The 16714-nt window shown below is 37.5% G+C and overlaps 1 protein-coding gene across 1 annotated transcript; it reads right to left on the bottom strand.

Moving 5' to 3' along the window:
• Positions 1–247: 247 nt before the first annotated feature.
• Positions 248–15407, bottom strand: tdp1 (tyrosyl-DNA phosphodiesterase 1). The gene is made up of 16 exons (XM_084725035.1): positions 15274–15407; positions 13433–14017; positions 12972–13015; positions 11582–11637; positions 10799–10895; positions 10610–10644; positions 9851–9943; positions 9599–9769; positions 9424–9502; positions 7684–7860; positions 5767–5815; positions 5457–5523; positions 5063–5170; positions 4562–4664; positions 4246–4357; positions 248–545 (listed from the first exon to the last, which is right to left on the bottom strand). The coding sequence occupies exons 2-16, from the start codon at positions 14013–14015 to the stop codon at positions 472–474; spliced, it is 1848 nt and encodes a 615-aa protein (XP_084581161.1). The 5' UTR covers positions 14016–14017; positions 15274–15407; the 3' UTR covers positions 248–471.
• Between the last annotated feature and the right edge of the window lie 1307 nt (positions 15408–16714).

The following is a 16714-nucleotide window of genomic DNA, read 5'->3' as shown; positions in this document are numbered from 1 at the left end:
AACCAAAGACTGGCTCTAGATAGGGCCTTTCACGTTTTTTGCAGCCACCGTAGATTTTCCTATAGATTTGGAAGGGGAGGGTGAGGCGAGGTGTTTGCAAACTGCAAGTTCAAGGCTAGATGCCACTAAATCCTACACACTTGTCCTTTATGTAATATCATTCAATAAATGTTTAACCCCAACTAATGAGGTATGCAGGTCCTTTCACATTAAAATCCAATTTTGCAGACATAACATCACAGCTGGCTAATGTTAGCATTCTTCTATTTATTGATAGAAAACATGTGAATCTACAGTTTGGTATAAAATATAAAAATAAATGTTACTGACAACTAACACCTAGACATAGTACAGTTACAAACATCAGTTTTAAAGTAATAGGGAGATCTACACGTGTGTGTGTGTGTGTGTGTGTGTGTGTGTGTGTGTGTGTGTGTGTGTGTGTGTGTGTGTGTGTGTGTGTGTGTGTGTTCAGGAGGGAACCCAGATGTTGCCGTGCGTGTCGGGAGCCTGGCTGTACGGAATGTTCCAGATCCAAGGCTGATCTGGAAAACAAAGAAACAAAAGAGATCAGTCAAATTAGATGTGAGTGCTTTGGTTTCATAAATAAAACGGACATTACACTGTACAAAGTGGCAGCATTTATGCCTGCAACAGTGTCTTCATTCACTGTCTTAAGTGGAAGCAGACGCCTCAGATTAATATATAAGCGGTATCTCATAGATCCCATCAACTTTAAATCATACCCCATTCAAAAGAAATTACATTAAAATGGCTTCAGAAATAATGTAAATGATATAAAACATTAATTAATTTTAGAATCATTATTAGATCATATTACTAAAAGCTTTGTTTCTTTATTGGAACCAGAAAATAAAATGAGCCTGGCAGACGACTGGTGACCATGCTGCATCTCAGCCTCTCTGGTAACTAAACTCTAGAAACCTACAGTGAAAAACTGCTGTAAAACTACTAATCAATTCAGCATCTGTGGTGGAATTATTCAAATCTGCGTACTGCTGCGGCGCTCAGCGGGGGCTACAGTGAATTATGATAATTGTAAAACAGCACTCTCTGATGATGACAGTGTGGGGGAAAGATTTTGTTGATGTCTGCCATTAATGAGAAGAATACAAACATTTTACAACCACTTTTCAACCCAGCAGAGTCAGAGTCTGATGAGATCTGATCTAGTCAGGATGACCTTGTCATCATTTTAAACCCATTAAAACTCCTGTGAAACTAGAAATGATAATGATTAATCAATCGATTAATCGTCATTAAGAATTTAACTGAAATTTAACCGACTAAAAATGTATTAACTTATGATGTCATTTCTCCGGAGCTCATAGGTTTTCAGGCAGACAAGAGCAGCCGTTTCAAGCGAGAGCCCTACTGTTTGATTATTCTGTTCATATAAATTGTTGGTGCTTCATGAATGAATGTTTCACGGAACTAATGTGCTGCTGGAACTGTCTGAATAAAACTTAAATTGAGAAAAAGGAGGGAATTCGGGTGGAAAAATGTCATGAAATTTTTCATTACCTCTGCCCAGAAGAGATATCAGAATGAATTAATGCAGGTTATGTGGAGTAAATGAAGGCAACCATCATCATTTATTTTAGGACTGTCCAAAAAATTCATACGTCTATTCAAACTTTTAATTTCTGCTGGAGGGAAATTCATAAAGTCTTGGAAACTGTATTTCAAATCATTACTTTAATTGATGCTCTGACAATGTATATGGATACTATAACACTGAATGTTCAGACTAACACGGATAGATTTCCAATGAGAATATTACTTATTGGAAGAAAACAAGCTGTGTCTAGGAAGTGGTTATAATCAGGGGCTCTAACATTAGAAGATCTGTTATAAATTATTACTACACAATGGAGAGACCTGCTCTACCTTCTCTAATCTTCTCTATAAAATGCAAACAGAAAAATTCAGGATTGGGTACATCATTTCATGGAGACCAGACCTGCTTTAATGGAAATTGCCATCTCAAATGGACTACTGCAGAGACTATCAGGAGCAGATTTTCAGGGATAAATGAGTGTGTGTGTGTGTGTGTGTGTGTGTGTGTGTGTGTGTGTGTGTGTGTGTGTGTGTGTGTGTGTGTGTGTTTGTGTGTGTGTGTGTGTGTGTGTGTGAGTGTTTGCTCATATCTGCTTACAGTAAAATCAAAGACATACAGGAGACAAGTTTTATTCAGATAAGTCATGTCTCTGTTTTTATATATTTTTTGTACGTGCCATTTATGCACTCAAGTCTTGCAAACTTGGACTGTGAAAGACCTGAAATGACATTTAATAAAAGACAAAGGATATGCCTTTTGTATTGTATTAATTATTAACAATTAAGCAATTATTGATCATGAATGAACAGTTCACCCCCAAATCAAAAATACACATTCATTCTCTGGCCGGTAGTGCTATTTATCCATCTAGTTTGTTTTGGTGTGAGTTGTTGTATCGGCCAGGAAGATGTCTGCCATCTCTCAAATATTATGGGCCTAGATGGCACTCAGCTTGTGGTGCTCAAAGCGCCAAAAAAATACATTTGGAAAACCCAAGGGCAATGTCTCTTTCCAAAAATGGTGACCAGTTACTACAAACAATCCATGCACCTTGGTGTGAGCAGTTTCATGTAGGAACTACTTTCTAGAAGAAAGAATGTAGGAGAAAAATCATTTTTTTCTAATAGAAAGAAAGATTCTACTGCAGAAAGAAAATAGTTCCTACATGAAACTGCTCGCAATGAGGTCTGTGGATTATCTTGAGTAACTGGGTCATGATTTCTGGAAACAGACACTATTAAAAAAAAAAAATTCAAATGTATTTTTGGCGGTTTCAGCCCTATCAGCCAAGTGCCATTTAGTTCCATTACAGTGGAGAGAGGGCAGACATTTCTATGGCTGATATCTCCAAAACTCTGCAACTCACACACAAAAAATCTAGATGGATAAATAGTACTACAGGCCCGAGTAGTATTTTTAATTTTGGGATGAATTGTCCCTTTAATGTGTTCGGTTAATGAAAATGCACAACATTTTCATTCTTACTAGGAACACTCTTTAATATACATAAAAGAAGAAGAAAAACAGATTATAAAAAAAACATATCTAGAATTGTTTTCTTAATTAGAGAATATAAAAACATACTCCAAAAACTAATAATCACAAGAAAAAATTATCTTCAGGTCTATCTAAGTTCAACAATATGCCACAACTCCCTAGAAATTATTTATGTTCTATATCAAGTTTCAAACTAGGCTGTCACTGTCAGTTTAGTTGACAGGTTACTGTTTAACACTAATCTGAAAATGTGTTCTGTGGAATAAATTCTGTTTTCTTAAACCTCTTTACAGCGATGGTTTGAGTATAAACTGCTTGTGTTGGTGTTGTATAATTCACCTAAATGTCACTAACTAATTTTGCTGCACGACTGGTTTAACTAAAGTTTTCACTCCAAAATCAAAAATACATGTTTTTCTTCTGGCCTGCGGTGCTGTTTATCCTCATCTACATTGTTTTGGAAATATCGACCACAGAGATGTCTGCCTTCTCTCCAATATAATGCCAGCGTCAAAAAATACACCTAACAACAGAAATGTTTCTTACTGGAAATTATGACCCATTTACTCAAGATAATCCACAGACCTTGTTTTGAGCAGTTTCATGTAGGAACTATTTTCTTTCTACTGATCTACACCCGCTAACAACTATCTGCTTCCATTATATTTGAAAGAAGGCAGACATCTCTACGGCCGATATTAGGGGCCTTCCCTATGAGGTCTGCAAACTGTTTCAGGGGACAAATGTTACATTAAAAGAAAATTATGTAGAATAACCTAAATGTGTGTGATTTGATAAAGGCGCTAGTTCAGAGATACAGTAGTAGTTTTGGGGAATCTTGCTGTTTTCCCACTTTCCCAGAGTCAGTAACTGATAAATGCCTCTTGACAGACCCTTTTTTTGAGTGTTTAGGGACACATAACATAACCACAGACATTGACAGCCCTGATCTAGATGGATAAATAAAACTACAGGCCAGAGGAAAAATACTATTTTATCATATTCCAAGAGAAACCACCCTGAGTAATCCTGACCTCGTCTACTATGATCAGAGTCTAAACTTTCAGCTTGAGTGAAATACTCACTGACTGACCAAAAAAGTATAAAAATAATTCAGTCTGTTCATAAATACATATAGAAGATTTCATCCACACACACTTCTGTACCTTTAGGAGAGTAGCATGTAGGAGGGAGGTCAAAAGGCACAGGGAAACCAGAGGAAGAGGAGGAGGAGGAGACAGGAAATGGATTTTTGTGAACGGGGAAGGTCTTCATGTTCTGGAAGAAGACAACCATCACATTACATATTATCACACACCAGCTATGTTTCAATTTATATCATTATTCAGCACATGTAATACTTTTTTTTTCTTTTACACTGTCATATGTTTGAAGGATGAAAACATTTCGAGGTGTGTATTATTGGATGAAGAATGACATGTTTGTGCCGAGCTGCTGTTTGTCCGTGTGTGTTGTTCTTACAAAGGCGGACGGCACATAGAGGACCCCCAGCTCGTATGAGCGGACCATCACCTGAGTGTTGTTCTTCTCCAGTGCACCCCACGCTGCTTTGGACAGGTTGGCACTGAAACACACACAGAAACACACACGCTTTAATGTTGTGTGGATAAGAACAGGATGATTTCACCACATAAACAATCAAAAATTATCAACCGTTTAATTTTTAGTAGGGTGCTAAAATAAGAATCACCGACAGTGTTGTCTGTTAAACTGACAAACTGATGAGAAACATAATACAACGCATACACAACCACAATTCACAAAATTTTCATGATTGGTTTTATTTTTGGTTCCATCACCAACATTAAGATATTGAAAATTACATATTAGGTACAAATTAAAATTATTATTTATTATTTTATTATATTAAATGGAGAAAAAAGAAAAATTACATATGCAAATAAATACACATATATCATTTCACATGATAAAAATGAACAAATATGAAGCGAGCACACGTACCTTGTGACAAGAAACCAGGCAAGCTGAGTGAAATCTGATGACGCCCTCATGTATGTCTTGATGTGGGGCATGGCGTGACTCCTCCCTGTCGCATTCGCCTTCCAACGGCTACACGCAGACACACACGCAGACAAGAGAATTTTCATCTGGATTTAACTGTAGGGAACGTATAACAATGAACAGGGCTGTGTGAACTGCAGGTCTTTGCTGATCTAAAATCAGCTTGTGCGCAGCTGTGTCCCATAATTTCCAGCAGAATGTAAAATGCTCATGCAGTTTAGGTGTAGAACCTGTGCAGTGTGAATGAAAATGAAAATCATGGCCTGATTTCACAGAAGTGATATGACAGAGAAGCACCAGTACAACAGATCTTGATTGGTGGAGGTGAACTTACTGGAAGAAGGAGTGGAGCCAGAGTTGTTTCTGAGCTGTCTGGATGCTGTAGGGAAGAGAGCCTCCCGCTGGAGGACAGAAGAGATGTACATCACTACCAAACACACAACAGTCAGTCACTAAAGAATCAAAGGCTAGATCAGTCAAGCAATCAGTGAAACACCGATGTTTAAGGTGGATTATTAAATAAAATGATACATAATCAAAAATGTACCTGTATTTAATAAAGGTTGTTTTTATTTGAATGTAATCTCTATAACACATAAGATATTAATAAATTAATTTTCAAATATACAAAAAACATTACTCACCTGGATAACCCTCTAAACTAGTCCTCACGTCCTCAACTGATGGATACAGCTGCAAAATATCAACTCATTATCAACTTCTTTAAGAAATCCTTTTTTTAAAAAAATCATATTAAAGAAAACCTGTGCAAGTTTTCCTGAACTGTGGCCAAACATGGCAGTTACAGGACAAAGGTTAACGCCAAGAACCACAGCACAAATACAGAAAAGTCATCAGGTCAGTAAAGTTACTGAGAAATATCTATAAGTTTGTTAACATTAGAACCCACAAACTCATCATACCAGACCAACTAAGGTTATAGCAACAAAACCACTGAACTTAACCGTTTTATGGCTCATGTGTTCTGTATTTTTTATGTTTACATTTTTTTGTTTAGAGCTAAAGCAGTTTGTATACATTTACTGCAGTTATGTTTACATTTACAGCAACTATGTTTACATTTACAGCAGCGTATGTTTACACCTACAGCTCTGTCTTTTATATCGATCTAACTCTCATGCACACAAGGCTCCAACAATAAGCTACACAGGAAAGAAACCTCATCTTTATATGACTTTCCAATATCACTTGAAAAGAGTGTTATTGTCACTGTCATTTGTTATCATTGATTTCTAATATAATTTCATAAGATGGCATTTACAGTGCTTATCTGGTCAAGACCCTTAGTTCATGGTGTCACATACTTGATGTCATTCACCAAATAAATACCAGTACAATAAAACAAAATAAGTTTTACATACAAGCTTATAGTTCACTGACTAAGTTAAGTTTACATATTTTTCATGTACAAAAATTGTGTCCATGTGGAATTCTGGGTTATTGTAGTTACGGACATGCACAGATATTGCGAGGGAAAATAAAGAGACAAGTTAGAAATGTCAAGGCAGCAAGTAAGTGAGAAACGAGCAGCTTCCAAAAATAGTTTTCTTTCTTAAAGTTTCAGAAAGACAAGCAGCACAAGTTGTTTCCATGGATGTATTAAGGAGAGAGAACCAGAACTTATTTATTATTTTATCTGACAAATAATCAACCTATACACTTATGTTTTTTTATTTGCTAATGCCAACATGTAGACATAAAGAATGAAGGTGCACCGTCAGAGTTTACTGTATTCTCAACTGTTTTAAGGTGCGTTGTCACCTGTTACTTTTCATCTGTGTGCAGGCGACCGTCATTTGTCAACCTCTATATTTTTCATCCATGTAAAGATGCGCTGCCACCAGTTAGTTTTTTTATGCGAGAAGGAAAGAACCACTATCTTGGCCTTACTATTATGACTCCTCCTCTATATCCAGCAGTGCATTTCGCTGTTGTTGGACATTTTAATACAGCATGTTTTCACTTCTTTCATTCACTACTGACATTGCATGATATTACGTCTGATTGTGATGGGCAGGACCCGGTTTGATAATCTTGCATTGGGTCCTGGTGCTGACTAATTACAGCCAGTCAGACAGACAGTCTACAGTCTACAAAGCTTTTCATATATAAAAAAGAAGAATGTGTTATTTCTTCTCAAAAATTATATAGTCTCACCTTAATTTATTAAATTGACTTATTGCCTACTGTCTGAAATACATTTCTACATTTGACAGAAACCTGAGAGAGTCAGTAATGCCAGTGGGGCAGGGAGGGGTTAAATTTTCTATCAAGCATTATTATGTCTGTAACTCTTTACACATTGGTTTTAGGTGATCAAATGTCCTACAGCGACTGAGAGGAAGTGTTAACCTATGACCCCAAAATGAATATTGAGGCAAATGCTATTCACTGTTAAAAAACATAATGATAAGAGCAGCTGCAGCGGTCACAGCAAACCTCATTTGTATTGTATTGTTTTGTGTCATCTTTCTCAGAGCATTTGAATGCAGCATCACACAAGCAACAAACCACACTGAGTTTGTGTTGGAGGAACGTACCAAGTGGATGGGGGGGTCTGGGCGAAGAGAGGATTTCCCCAGTGTGGTCATGGTGCGCTGAAATTCCCCTGCCAACCATTTGGTCTTATCCAGTCCCATAGAGCCGATGCTGGAGAACTGGCCAATCACAGGCCACCTTTCCCCGTCGGGAACAGGATTTGTGTGTTCATACAGCAGCTGATGAAAGAAGAAAGAGATGAACTACATTTCATGACATTTGAAAGTCCTGTCACTGTCTTGCAATGTTCTTTATTTTTAGTTGCAATATACTGGCAACATTTAGATATTTTTCTAATTCACCTGTTTCCTGTTGACCATTTTCCAAAGTTAAGCAGCTGTGTAAAGACGTGTTTATGTGTTCAACTGCTGAATTCCCATTATCCTTTCCTCAGCATCCATGTGAGCTTACTGAATATTTTTTTCCTAATTTTTCAATACTGGTCAAGTATGCAAACATTTCAGGTGTCAGTGTTTTGCCACAAGCATCTAAACTTAACAGAGTGGAGATGATTACAGAAAAGTCCATTATTTTCCAATGCATTCCCATACAAGCATAATATATCACTTAAAGATATAAAATGGTATGACCATGTGAGGGACCACCAAATTCAACAGCAAAGCTCAAAAGTCAGTAGTAAGAAGTAAGAAAAATGCTTAAAGGGACAGTTCATCTCAAAATCAAAAATGCATATTTTTCCTCTGGCCTGTAGTGCTTTTTATCCATCTAGACTTTTTTGGTGTGAGTCCCAGAGTTTTGAAGAAATTGGTCATAGAGATGTCTGCCCTCTCTCTGATATAAAATGTCAGCTTGTGGTGCTTAAAGCCCCCAAAAAATACATGTGAAAAAATCATGACCTGCTTTCTAAAGACAATCCACAGACTTTGTTGTGAGCAGTTTCAGATAAGAACTACTTTCTGTCTAGTAGAAAAGAAAGTAGTTCCGGTAGATTCCACTGCTGAAAAAAAGTAGTTCCTACTTAGCTATGAACTACTATGGACTGGGCCAGCAGCAAAACATATTTCTGCCACCTAAAAAGGGCCCATCTAAAAAAGTCAATATCAGTTTAAGTGTATGTTTTATTTAGAATAATTTCACTTCTTTATTTTGCTGTCAGACAGCCCTTTAGCAACTTTATATAAGCCAAATATCCTTCTCTCTTGCTATCGAAGCAGTTATTTCAGGAGCTGCTGGTCTACCGCTGGCTGTCTTGATTGGTTAGTTTTTTTTTGTGTTATTGTGTGACTTTGGTGAATCCATAACTCTTGAGAAAAACTGAAGTCACACAATAAAGCAAACTAACTAACTAAGTGAGTCAGCAGTAGACAACCAACTTGTGTTCTACAAGGTAAAATTACCGTTTTTACCAAAGGAGTCTGGCAGCTTTGGGGAGCAGGCTTACATAACCGTAGTTTTCTGTTGGACAAGGCTATCTCACAGCATTGTAAAGCTAGTGTACACTTAAACTGGTCATGATTTTTTTCAGGTGGACCTTTTTTATGTGGTTAAAAAGCATTTTGCTGCTGACCCAGTGCACAGCAGTACATTGCTTAGCTTCCTACACCATTACTCCTGCTGCCTTTCTAAACTGTGTGTGTGCTGACCACCATCTACTGTAGGTAATACACTGACTATGGATAAGTACCTCATACAACTTTACTTCAAATAATCCAAACTATCCCTTTACTAGTTAGAAGGGAAAGAGGGAGATGAGCAGAGTAGAAGCAAAGAGAAATCTTTACCTTCCTCAGCCTCAGGTGACCCCAGCGCTCCATGTCTGAGCCAACATACCTCCCTGGTGTTGAGCCCACCAAATAAACCCTGATAATAGAAGACAATTTGATATCAAACAAGTCTACTATCATGTCTGTGTCAGATGTGTGTATGTATGTGTAACTGCACATGCCTCATGTTTACCTGGTCTCTGACAGGTCGTGCTCTTTGATTCGTTGGATCCACTCCTCGAGTTCTGGCGCACGGTATGAGGCCAGGTACTCCAGCAGGTCCCTCTTAAAGAAGGTTGGCGACTCACCTGCGCTCGCACCGCTGCCCTCTGGTAACCGTGGAAACAGGGGGCTCATCCACATCCTGGTTTGGAAATGATATGTTCAGGGACATTTTCATAACCAAACATTATATCTGGATGATGTGCAACAAACAAAGACTCACCCCTGTGTTTTCTGGTACCAGTCAGCTCTGATCATGTTGGACGTCAGAATAATGACTCTGAAACCTTCTTCATACCACAGCAACATCATCTTCCTACAAAACAGCACACAATGATTTTCTGCATTATATAACAACAACATATACACTCCAACACCTGTAATATCTGCAATGTAAATGCTAAATGTAAATGTGTCACAGACAGTTAGGGAGCACCCTCACCTTTATGGACTCTTAATGTTAATGAATGCATACAGAAGGATTCACAAATGTATCTACCAATTTATATATAAACAACTCCCTCCCTACAACAAAGTATATATTGTTGTATGAAAATGTAAAACTAATCCACAGATAAAATAATATTTCTTGATTAATTTTGATGCACATGCAAATATTTATTGTTTTCAGTAAATGTGGGAGAAATCCACAGATATATATTTAGATGTTGTTACATTTATATATCTACAAACATCTGCGCAGATGTTATGCTATGTGATCACATTAAATCAATTGTCAAATCTATGCTTACATGACTGGCTGAATCAGAAGAAGCCATCTGACTGGCTACAGATAATTCAACATGCAGTTTTGAACCACAGCAGGAGAGTCTCAAAAACAGGCAAATGTTCATGAAGTTCATGAATGACAAGCAATTTGTAAATGCAGATTCAACAGACTGTCAAACTGGTCAAAACCAGTATGTTTCAGTTTGACAGCGTCAGGAAAATAATAATACCATGCAGGGAAAGAAATGCTTACGTGTGGTGAGTTCCAAAAGCAATATCCAGCTTGGCCTGTCAGGAAAAAAAAATCACACACATTAATCCCATTTAAAGAGAAATCCAGAGCCTCAAACAGGCATTTCCCCAGACGATCCTACTTTACAGATCAGCCAAATTGCACTTCAGAGAAACTGTCGTGATGCAGTGGTGGTGCATCTGTCCGTACCTGGCAGAATCGAACATGTGGAAAAGGCTGTGCCTGCTGCACCAGCCGGGCCTTGGCCTCCCTCTTATCTCCATGGACAATCAGAACTGGACGATCCCTTAAACACAACCCAAAACCAAGGATTAAGGACTGGGAATGTTTCACCGGATTGTCACCAGCAGCATTACTTTTTTCTATTTGCATTTTCCAGTATTTTTCATTTAAATGTTGATTCCCCTATAATTAAATAAATGTAGTGTATCACCTTCATTTAATGATTACACAAATAAACAAATGACATTATCCAGATCTGAATCAGAGGATTCAGTGTCCCATGATGGTTTAATTGCATTTCCATAGGATTTTCCACCCTGAAAAGAATTAAATCTGTGGAACCTTAATAATCACAGGGAATACAAAGATCAAGTTTCACAACTACAATTGGACATAAATACAACAACACCAGTAAGAGCCTTAAGAAAGCCACGTTTGAAAAACCCCAGACCTCACCATGTAAACATCTAAATTCCTACCAGATGGATTTAGACATTTATCTCCTTTTAATCAGGAGTCACTGTCGAGCTGCAGAGTTGCAAACAGCAGTAATTCATGTTGCAACAAGAGAGTTTATTAAAGATCTTTCTGACTTTCTCCAGTTAATTTATTCAACATCATGAGAAAACGTCTCACATACAAGCAATGATACCCTAGAGGGCGCTGTCAACTATATAATGTGGACATTGGCAGAAAAATGGAGACATGTTTATGATAATGTGATGCACGCAAAGAAGAAAAAAAACTTACCTAAACTCTGCTGGATACTGATTAACCATCCAGGCAATATCAAAGCAGTAGTTAAACTGTGAAGAAAGACAGTATACTGGTATTAATGGACAAAGCTGCTTCTATACCTGTTAGAAAGATGTAAACAAGATGCTATTACTGTAGATGAGCCGTTAGCATCACTGTAATTTATAACCATGGTAACAGCTAGCTGTAAGACTGTACTTCATCACAATGGAGCTTCATGCTAAATGCTAATATCAGCACATAATGCTAATATGCTGGTGTTCAGAAGGTATGTGCCTGCTATGTTTTCTCATCTTAGTTTCGTGTGTTAGCATATTAACATTTGCTTAGTACTGAACACAGAGTACAGTTGAATTTAAAACACAAATTTTATTTCTGACCTGATGAAAAGTCAAGAAATCCTGTGGGGGAACGTGAACAGCACGAAATTTAATGGCAATGTGTCTTAATAAAACATCTGACAGAAGACAGAAGAAAACATCTTCCGGGGACCAGGAATTTATGTACAAAATTTCACAGCAGTTACTTAACAGCTGTTTGTCTGGAACAAATAAGCTACCAAAACAGGACAGAGTCGGGACTGATCTGATCCAATATGTGTATTGAGTAGGCCTGGGCGATATAGCGAAAAAACCTATCACGATAGTGACGTTTCATATCGGTCGATATCGATAATTATTGATTGTGTAAGTTGTGACTGATGTGTTGTGTACTCCAAAGGGTGGAAGTGGCTGAGGGGATAAAATAAGTTTTTTGTATTATATTGCAACAATTTTACAAGGATAACTATTGGTGCTTTCACAAAATGTGAGATTATTTTCTAAATAATCATCAGTAATGTGGATATAATGCCTAAGTGAGTAAAGGCAAATAATAGATCAGCTGGAACAGTCTAGTAAATTCTCAAAATGACATCACTTAACTATAATGCAGCCTTTAAAACCAGGAAAAGACAACACTTCAGACATATCACGATATAACGCTATCCAAAATCTAGAGTGCAGATGCTGATGTTATTCACTTATCCAACTGACATCACCAATCCACGTACCGATTCAGATTTCAAACTCTGATCTTATGTTATGAATTACAAATATGTAGTAATGTAATTTTAAACCCAAAGTCTATACCTGAACTGTGAACCCACTGTGATGTAAAGTGAGACAGTCTGCAACTCTGTGAGCTAGTAACAGTTCAACAGCTAACTCAACATGTCCTTAGCATGAGATACAGTATTTTGGTCTTGAAACACAGAAAACAAGACAGCAACTTATAACGTGAGTAAAGCCAACATTCCAGTATTGGCAGATAACTAAATTTAGGTATCTGTTTGAAGTGGATTGGTGCATCTCTAACTGTTTCGAGAGTTTTTACTGTTACTCACCTGAACAGATTCTTTCAGGGTACCAAACAATGGAGAGAGAATGTCTAAATGAAAGAGAAAGGTACATATTAGCAGGCAAATATTATTTCACATAACTAATATTATTAGACAGATATATGAATACTGTGTCCCACAGGATGGGAGTCCATTTCACTACTGATCGTGGGACTAGGATAGGACAAGTCAGTGGGAGCTGGCAGGAGCCAAATCATAATAACAATGCATCAGTTTTTTGCATACATTTGACTGTGGATTGAAGGGAACGGGACGGGAAGAACGGGAGCCATTCTTCCGGGACTGAGGTGGGACAGGATTATTATTTTTACTCTGTCATTGGATTGGGATGACACAAACAGCTGTTTACCGCTGGCCACTGAACTCCACTGGAGCAATTAAGTGCCTGGAGAAAATTTGCAGTGAGCGATGTCAAAGATTCAAATGCTCTGTTCTTTTCTTCTCACCTCTGATGTGCAAAGCTCCACTGTTATACTTTTTGTCGAGGCCTGTCACTTTGTTGAGGTAGAACCTGTAGATGTCATCTAGATGAGGGACGCTGGTCTCAAAGAAGTCAGCCGGCTCATCGATGTAGTACGTCCGACCGTGGGGACTTGGAGGACGCTCATTCTCCACCTTCGCTTTCTTTGTTTTGGGGCTCGGAGGCTTCTTTGGTAAGTTACTGACATTCTTCCCCTTCACATCTCCATCATCATCATCACTGTCTGACAGAGCCCAGCCTGAGCCGTCCGACACCTCCTTCTTCCGCTTTCCAGCCAGTGACGGACTTCTTTCATACTTCACTGGATTTGACTGGTTCATGGCAGCTGACTGTCTGGCCTCAGAGCCAATAAGAAGTGAGGATACAGGGGTGTTAGCTGGTTCAGGTTTCACCTCCACAGTGGATGTTACTGGTTCCAGTTTGGGGCTGGGGGTAGAGACGGACCGATGGGGAGCAGATGCTGTAGATCCAGAGGGAGGAAGAGCCTCGTCATCATCATCATCACTGCTGGAGATGGTCCACTTGCCATGTTGACTGTCTTGAGACATGCCTGAGCAGAGACACAGAGTTCAAATATCAGCTGAACAAGTCTGAAGTAAAACCACTGGTCAACAGACCTGCAGCAATTGAGAGTGTTTGGGTTTTGGACGGTAGGACAAAAGAAGCAAGATGTCTGCAGATGTGCTTGAAAAGCATTTTTGCCATTTTATAGACAAAACAATTAATCAGTTAATCATGAAAATTACCAACAGATTAAATATTAATTAAAGTAATCATTAGTTGCAGTCCTACCAGTCAGTCGTAACAGGTGTTTACAGCCTGAACTGACAGACTGGGTGTGCAACCACACAGAAAAAGCCAAGCACAATATTATACAACTGAAATTTTACCCTGATTTCACCTGTTTTAATTCCTCACCAGTTTGCTAAGAGTCTTATACCAACTGATATCCATGAAACCTGGAGGGTTTGAGCGAACTTATTCTACCAATCTGGTGGTGATTAAATGTTGTTTATAACAGGAAACCCAGAGACAGATTTAACTGTAAGTAGAACCAATCAGACACATATCAACTCGCCAATATTACCGGCCTAACATCAGTCCAGCACAGGGATATTGGTCTACACTGGTATCGACTTATATGTTGTTCAATTTTTTTTTTTTTTACAGGAGGTATTTTATGTGTATTTTATTGGTTTTCTTGATTCAAACTGTTCCATATTTTTTTATTTATAAATATTAAATATTAAAATACCAGTAAAAGTTCAGTGTTTCAGTTCTCTGATGTCATTTTGGATTTTATACAGTTAAAGGATGAATATCAGTTGATAAATCAATACTAGAATTTTTGACTCTTGAATATTGGTATTAATATCTGCCCTAAAAATCCAGTACTGGGTCAGGCTCAGACTGTAAGTTGATGTGGATATTTGCAGGTGAAAAACACAACTGACAGTATGTTAGTACCGAGGTGCATCTAGGTTATTTAGACGAGTGTTATACGGAAACTTACAGAGACTAAAAATAAAATGTGTGAGCATCTGCAAACTGCATGCGTATATGCACAATAATAACAAAACATGGTTAAGAAATGGTCCAAAATATACACATCTGACAGTACGACTTGAAATTTGGAGAAATAAAACGATTTGACGTTTTAGATTAACATAGCAAGTAAAAAAAATACCAAAATAATACAAGCAAAAGAAACCATGCAAGTTCAGTAATATACAAATAGATGGAGATGATAAGATGATATAATATTGTGATGAATAATGTTTCAGCCGAGCGTCATATTTGTTTTACCAGGTCAGATAAGAGAGCAGCGGCACAGCTTAACGATGTTGTGAATGCAGAAACTCTTATCAATCCACCGCAAAACAAACTTCACAACAATACATCTGTATGAAGCACCACAGTGCAGGAGGAGGTGCACACGGAACACCTGTCCGGGTGGAAACTCCTTTTCCTGTCTTTATGTAGTTCCGCCACAGCGGCGGCATACAAACCAAGCAGCGACTCATCCAGACAGCAGGTTGGGTGTAAGAAATAGTATGTAGTACTACTAAAAGTACCAAAATCCTTTATTTAAAACCACAATGTAAAAATACTGCTTCAAGTAAAAGGCATGCAACGAAGATGTAAGTCGCCCGTAACCAGGAAAATGTGTCACTGTTATACTCTTACATGATATCATTAGATTATAATTACACATGCATGAGTACAAAAGCAGGATTTTTCTGCTGTAGTTGGTTGAAGTGGAGCCAGTTTTTACTATTTTGTATAGGACTGCAGCTAATGATTAATTTCATTATTGATTAGCAATCTGCTGATTAGTTTCACAATTGATGGTTTAGTTTGTAAAAATTCTGAAGAAAGTAAGAAATGCTGTCACAATTACCCAGAGTCCAAAGTGGCACCTTCATATGCTTGATTTGTACAACTAACAGTTCAAAACTTTTTTTTATTGAATACATTACAAATTAGGAAATCTTCACATATATTAAGCTGAAATGTTTTTACATGAAAAATAATTTAAATAGTTAAATAATTTAAATTAATTTTCTGTCAGTCGACTAATTGATTTATGGACAAATCGTTGTAGCTGTGCTGTTGGGTAGTTTAATTATTACTTTACAAAACATCATATACTGTTAAAATGTTTTCTGTGTAAAAATCTTAATTTGTAAATTTGTAACTCAAGCTGACAGATAAATGTAGTCAAGTAAAAAGTACAATATTTCCCCCTGAGATGTAGTTGGTCTGTGTATCATCGGTTCATTTAGTTGTTCAATTCAGTCTGGCAAACTAAAAACAAAAAACAAGTGAAAATTTGTTTTCCCATCTTCTGGATGAAAGGAAAAATGGAGGAACAAAAACAAAATAACAACCTCCAGATAGAAAGACTATTGAGAGGAAGTACACTTGTGAGTATTCTATCTACCTCAGTGGTTTTGAGCATGGCATCTTTCATCATGCTGGTAAGTCAATATAATCTATAATCAAAATTTTCTTTGGGTGAGGCAGGATATTTTATGGCTCTAGAATAAACTTTACTGTACCAAATGCTATTAGGGTGTTGAAACAGTGAACTTTAGGGTATTTTTTAATCATTTTAAACCTGAATTAAAAGACGATTAACTAAACACAGAATGTACATGATTTGAATATAATGCTAACCACAGTAGTTATTTTCATAAATGTCTCTTATAACCCTGTGTTTGACTGTATTTAAAATAGTCTGTCT

This window comes from Lutjanus erythropterus, chromosome 1, assembly GCF_056507025.1.
Source record: "Lutjanus erythropterus isolate fLutEry1 chromosome 1, fLutEry1.hap2, whole genome shotgun sequence".
Lineage (NCBI taxonomy): Eukaryota > Metazoa > Chordata > Actinopteri > Lutjaniformes > Lutjanidae > Lutjanus > Lutjanus erythropterus.
Note: the sequence above shows the minus strand (reverse complement) of the source record. Positions and strands in the feature narration are given on the sequence as shown.